This window comes from Propithecus coquereli, unplaced genomic scaffold (genome assembly GCF_000956105.1).
Source record: "Propithecus coquereli isolate 6110/MARCELLA unplaced genomic scaffold, Pcoq_1.0 Scaffold163, whole genome shotgun sequence".
NCBI lineage: Eukaryota > Metazoa > Chordata > Mammalia > Primates > Indriidae > Propithecus > Propithecus coquereli.
The window spans coordinates 394,481-400,723 of record NW_012140858.1 but is presented as its reverse complement, the minus strand read 5'-3'; the positions used below and the strand labels follow the sequence as shown (position 1 = coordinate 400,723).

Below are 6,243 nucleotides of genomic sequence, written 5' to 3'. Positions count from 1 at the left end.
ATACACAAAGAGTGCAATGCGCACCACCCGAAGGATGGACATATTTGAAACTCGAACTTGGTGGGGTGGAGGGGCAAAGGCAACATACGTAACCTAAACATCTGTACCCCCATAATATGCTGAAATAAAAAAAAAAAAAAAGCATGAGCAAAGGCCCAGGTAAAGAAAGCCCATGGAGTTTTCATGGGCCTCATAGTAATTCAGTGTGGAGAGTGAGCCCCAAGAGGAGAATTGTAAGGAATGAGGCTAAGAGGTCAGCAGGTGTCAATTCAGAAAGGACCTTGTAAGCCATGTTCGGAGAAATTATCGGGAAGGCAGTTTCACACTCCAAATCAATCAGTGTACAAAATGAGTCACAAAGTACTAATATAAGCATATTTTTACCTCTTTCTTAAATGGCTTAGAATTATTTAACATATCAGTATATTAATTGATTTGTGTATTTTCTGAGTCAGATGTGGAGGCTCCTCAAATCACCTGCCCTAAGGACATAGAAGCTAAGACTCAGGAACAGCAAGATTCTGCTAATATTACCTGGCAAGTCCCTACAGCTAAAGACAACTCTGGTGAAAAGGTAAGGTTTGTGCAAATATTTACATCCTTTTTCAAGTAGATTCTAAATATATGCAAATATGTACAATATTAAAGAGTTACTAATGTACTAATGATAATTCTCTCTATACACAAACTTTACTCATAAACAATAATGCCTCATCTGATAGAAGAATGATCGTCCTTGAGTTTTTAATTAGAAATCTCTGACCAAAATCTCAAAAAACAGAAACTTCTCATTTCATGGATTTGTTGTATTGTTGTATTTACTGAGATTACTTGACTAAGAATTCTTTGCTCCTTACTAGGCTCCGAAGATCTATAAGAAACAAAAAGATGTGGAATTAATCCTAATTCCTTTTTTAGGGAGAGAGGAAGGGGATTCAATTTCTTTTCTTTTTTTTTTTTTTTTTTCAGGGGGAGACAGACTCTTACCCTGTCACCCTGAGTAGAGTACAGTGGTGTCATCGTAGCTCGCTGCAACCTCAAATTCCTGGGCTCAAGCAATCCTCCTGCCGTGACACCTAGCTAATTTTTCTATTTTTAGTAGAGATGGGGGTCTCGCTCTTGCTCAGGCTGGTCTCGAACTCCTGAGTTCAAGTGATCCTCCCACCTTGGCCTCCCAGAGTGCTAGGATTACAGGCATGAGCCACTGCGCCCAGCCAATCCTAATTCCTATTTATGAACAAATCTTTTAAAATATGAGCCCAAAATGATTATATATTGGCCAATCTGAAGGAAATAGCATTGGTGTTTCTTATTCAAGTTTTTCTAAATCCAGCATAATTCAGAACACAATATTTTACTTTTGAATGTATAGCAGCTTGAGATAATCATTCATGAGATGCTAGGAAAAGAGTTCATTTAGGAATTTCACTTTCACTTACATCCACGTTGTTAGTATTAACATACATGCAAGTGCCCTTAAGTAGTATATTGTTTTCACACCTGCATGTAAATGATGTGTAAGTTGTGCCACTGGCTGGCCAGGATGTATTGGAGATGGGGAGTGGGGAGAGCACCACACAAAAAATAACTTACAGTCAAATTAGCTTTTAAATTTTATTTTAAAAGTGCAAATGCAACTTCTAGGGCTTAGTATATTGTAGGTATATGTGTGATGAGCAGTCTGTCATGTGTGACGTTTCCACTTTCCACTAAAAGGGCCATAAAAACATGCATCATCATCATCATCATCATCATCAAACACTAAGAAAAGTCCAGGGACATATTTCAGGATCCGATGAGAATTCACCCTAAATGTAGCACGTGTGTGTACATTGTCTGAAAAAAGACACCTAACCACCATCAAGTAGGAAGCAGCAAACATTTCTTCATTTCCTCCGCCTGCCCTTAGTCAGGGCCTCAAAGGCTGCAAGAACTTATACAGTAGGCTGCCATTCCCTGGTGCAAGACAACCAAGTACTGAACTGTCCAGGGTTGTCTGTGTTTCTCTCAACGAGGACCTCCTCTTTGCATTCTGTCCTTTTGCACAACTCATGCAGCCCAAATTATATCCATTGCCTGACCTGCAATTCCCCAACCCCGTAATTTGCTTTTTGTTACCCTACTCACATATTTCAATGTTTGCAACACAATATACCTGGAAGAATATGGAGAATTTGCTATAATACATTGCATCCCAGAATGTGTAGTCCTTTTAGAAAAGCTCTGCACGTATAGTAGGAGTGGATAGGGAGGCAGGATGTTCTAAGGAGGCAGTGCATACTCTAGTTTATGGACTTCCATGTACTGCACAGTTAGACTTGAGGACAGTAATGTCTTTTATGTATCATTGTGGGGAAAACAGAGGAAAGAAGGGTATTGATACAGTTAAGCTACTAAATTGGGTGATGATAAGAGGTTGAGGGGCATTTTCATTTGATGGTTTTCTTTTTCTCTAAGATCATGGGGAAGAAATGAACAAAGCAAATGTTCTAGTAGATGGATTAAATGATTAAAACCATTTGCAAATCAAAGCCACTATAATCGGGAAGATTTCTGAGAGAAATGAGTTGCCATCTAAGTCCACCAGCCCTCAATCCTGATGGACATCATTAAGGGAATGTAAAAGTGGGGGAACAGATTGAAGGAAGATGCTGAGAATCAACTTAGAATTCACCTTATTCTGTGGAGTAGGAGATGCCAGACTTAGAAAATATTCTTAACTTTAGGCCAAGGAGAGGGGAGAGGGTGTAGACCAGGTGCACTGGTATCATTCCTGGGCAGCTGGGCAGAGACCCTGAAGTCATGTGTTTGTTCATTCTGGAGGCTCTGGGGAGACTCTGTTCCCTCCTTTTTCACCTTCTAGAGGCCACTGTGTTCCTTGGGCCATGGCTGTACTGCTCTGGCCTGTGCTTTCCCCACCACATCTTCTTCTTTTCACTCTGACCTTCCTGCCTCCCTCTTATAAGGACCCCTGTGGTTACACTGAGCCCACCTGGACAATTCACGGTAACCTCCCATTTTTAGATTCTTAATGTAGTCATATCTACTAGATCTATTTTGCCATGTAAGGTAACATATACACAGGTTCCAGGGATTAGGACACAGACATCTTTGGGGGACCATTATTCAGCCTACCACATGGGGGAAGAACTTGAATGTGCTTAAAAGAATAAAAATAGAAATTAAAAGAGCCAGTTGAGATGGAGAAGTTGATATAGGAGGGAAAGAGGAGACAATCCATTGTGTATGGCTTCTCATCAGAAAGTGGTCAGACCCAAAGCATAATTGGAGGAGTGAGAGAGTTTTGAAGTTTGCGGAGAATGGAGAGGTTTTGAAAAGCTCATTCTGAGGAGGAGAGAGAGCAGACCAGAGAAATACAGTATGATTATAGGCTAGTGTTGGGGGCCCATTTGAGTTTGGTGATCATAAATTTATAGAGAGATTAATCTGCACTGTTGTATGAATTTCTCCAAATGTAGTGATTCTCTGGTACAGGCATAAAAAAAGTAGATTATTGAGCATCTCTAAAATATAGAGGATTGGAGGGAAAAACAAAAGACAGAGAAGCAAGGCAGTTTAGACTATTGGCCAAAAGAAGAAGAAGAAAAAGTTTGTTGTAATAATAGATCATGAAGCCAAAGCAGAGTAAGAAAAACAAAGGAAGGAAAGAACTCATGACGCTGCCATGAACATCCTTGTACTAAGCCTTTGTCTTTATCTCTGATTATTCCCTACCTAAGACAATTTTCAAAAAGGGAAATTTCTTGGTGGAAAATTAGGATGCTCGATTATATGTACGATGTGATCAAAACTATAATTGTGTAATTCATCTTGAACAGTCCAAATTAGGAAAGGCACCAATAGAAAATAACTATTTTTCTATAGTCACAGGCTTTGGTTACTCTGGGGTATACCAATAGTTTTCTTTCCATAATTAAAACCCACTCTCAGGGATTAAAAAGAAGAGTCTTGCTATATAAATAAAACTTGTATCATGTATCAACTTCAAAGTTCTTTTCCTCTGCAGCTGAGACCTGGCCTGATGCTCTTTTATTCATTCTATACCTTCCCTAACTTTGTTTCTGGCTTCTCTGGGGTCAGGGCTGGTGTGATAAGCAGAATAATGGCCACTCTAAAGATATCCTTGCCCTACTCCCTGGAACCTACGGATACGTTTCCTTACATGGCAAAAGGACCCTGCAGATGTGATTAAACGAAGGATTTTGAGATGGAAGGATTATCCAACTAAACCCAACTTAATCACTTGAGTCTTTGAAAGATAACTACTTTTCCTAAGTCTGTTTAGAGACAGATGCTGTGAGAAGGGCTGGAGAAATGTAAAGTGAGAAGGATGCAACCTGCTATTGCAAAACTGTCCATCCTGGAGCCGTTTACAACAGTAAAATTTGGGATCAAACTAATGTCCTTCAACACATTTTTCTTAAAGAAACTATCATATATTTGTTCTACAGAACATTATGGAAATATTTAAGAGTCATCTTAAGTTCTAAAGACTATAAGAGTGCATAAAAATGTTTTAAAATATTGTTTAAAAAACAAGGAACACTTTATATGTATGCCAACTCTATAAAGTATGTGAATGGAATAATCTGGAAAGAAATACACCAGAAGGCTGTGCCTAATATTTTTTCCTTTCCTCTATATGAAATATTATATCATTGTTAGCATTCCTTTATTAATAATATACAAATCAAAAAAGAATCATGTACTTTTTTTAGATGAAACAGTTTCAGAGTGTAAGGCATCAATGTACTTTTGATATTAACTTTCAAAATGTTTATTTATCTCCAAAAGGTGTCAATCCAGGTTCACCCAGCTTTTACCCCACCTTACCTTTTCCCAATTGGAGATGTTGCTATCACATACACAGCAGTTGACCTATCCGGCAACCAAGCCAGCTGTACTTTCCACGTCAAGGTGATTGGTAAGTCTTCTTCAAAGCATTTGTGTAGGTTTACGAAAATGTCCAGTACCCCAGGGTCTTTGCTTCTCCTTTATCTTCAACAACCCCCTTTCCACTGATTCTTCCTACTGCATTAAAACTTGCTCAACGCACTCCCTCTTTGAAATATATATAACCTTTAACTATCACAGAACCTCTCTGATTTCTTCCCATGTGAGCCTTTTGGAAAGTTCCCAGTGATTGACATCTCTTTCTTCTTAACTACCATTTATTCTCAAAGTTGCTCGTCTGGCTTCTGTCCCCTTCACTCATATAAACTGCTATCAGCAAGGTCACCATTGGTCTCTACTGTTACTCTGACTGCACACTTTTCAGTCATTATTTTACATAATCTTTCCTAAGATTTTACATTATTAACCACACTCTCCTTATCAAAACTTTCTCCTTCCCTAGCTCCTTCGACATTAGTCTTTTCAGTTTTTTCCCCATTTTTCTTACCTGTCCTTCTTTATCCCTTTCCTAGGCTTCTGTTTCTCAGACCAGCTCTCAAATGTTGATCATGCCCAGGGATCCAGCTTTGGCTGTCCTTCTCTTTCTCTCTGTATTGTTTTTCTGGGTGACTTTGTTAACTGAAAACTCCCAGATTTCTATCTGTAGTTCAAATCTCTTTTCTGAAATCAAACTGTTACGTAAAAATGCCTACTGGACTTTCCCATGTGGATGTTTCACTTGCATTTCAAATGTAATAGATTTCTTAACTCAGAAAAGGACACAACCAACCACTCAGCTACCAAGCAAAACTGTAGAAGTCATCCTTGACTCCTTCCCCTCCATCAGTCACTGATATCCAATAAGGTAGCCTGTTCTACTGGTTTCACCTACTTGATATCTTTCTGAAATTTTTCCTGGTCTGTCCATCCTCATAACTGCTACTATAGCTCAGTCCTATTTTGTGGGGGAGCCTGGTTTACTGTATCATCTCCCAATATGTCTTTGTGCCCACTACCAAGACATAATACATGGAGAGGTAGGACTGTAGCAATCTCTAGTGGTCAAGAGCATGGACTCTGAACCCAATCTGCCTGAGTTCATATCTAGCTCCATCACTTAAAGGCAATGTGACCCATTGTCTCTCTGTGCCTCAGTTTCTTTACCCCAAAATAGGATTAATAAATATATTACCCCATAGGGTTATCATGTGGTTTTTATTATAATTAGTTACAATATATAAACCACTTCAACTATTGCCCAACACACATTAAGCTGTATAATAGCAATATATAGACATTTTGCTATATTTGTCACAGATCTATTTTTAA

At 38.8% G+C, this 6,243-nt stretch overlaps 1 protein-coding gene across 1 annotated transcript in view; it reads left to right on the top strand.

Annotated features, from left to right (window-relative positions):
• The window catches only part of SVEP1 (sushi, von Willebrand factor type A, EGF and pentraxin domain containing 1), a 239,569-nt gene that overhangs the window by 71,519 nt on the left and 161,807 nt on the right, over positions 1-6,243 (top strand). Inside the window, exons 7-8 of the mRNA XM_012641129.1 lie at positions 456-574; positions 4,816-4,945. Of these exons, the coding sequence (XP_012496583.1) occupies positions 456-574; positions 4,816-4,945 (249 nt within the window). The remainder of the gene's footprint in view (positions 1-455; positions 575-4,815; positions 4,946-6,243) is intronic.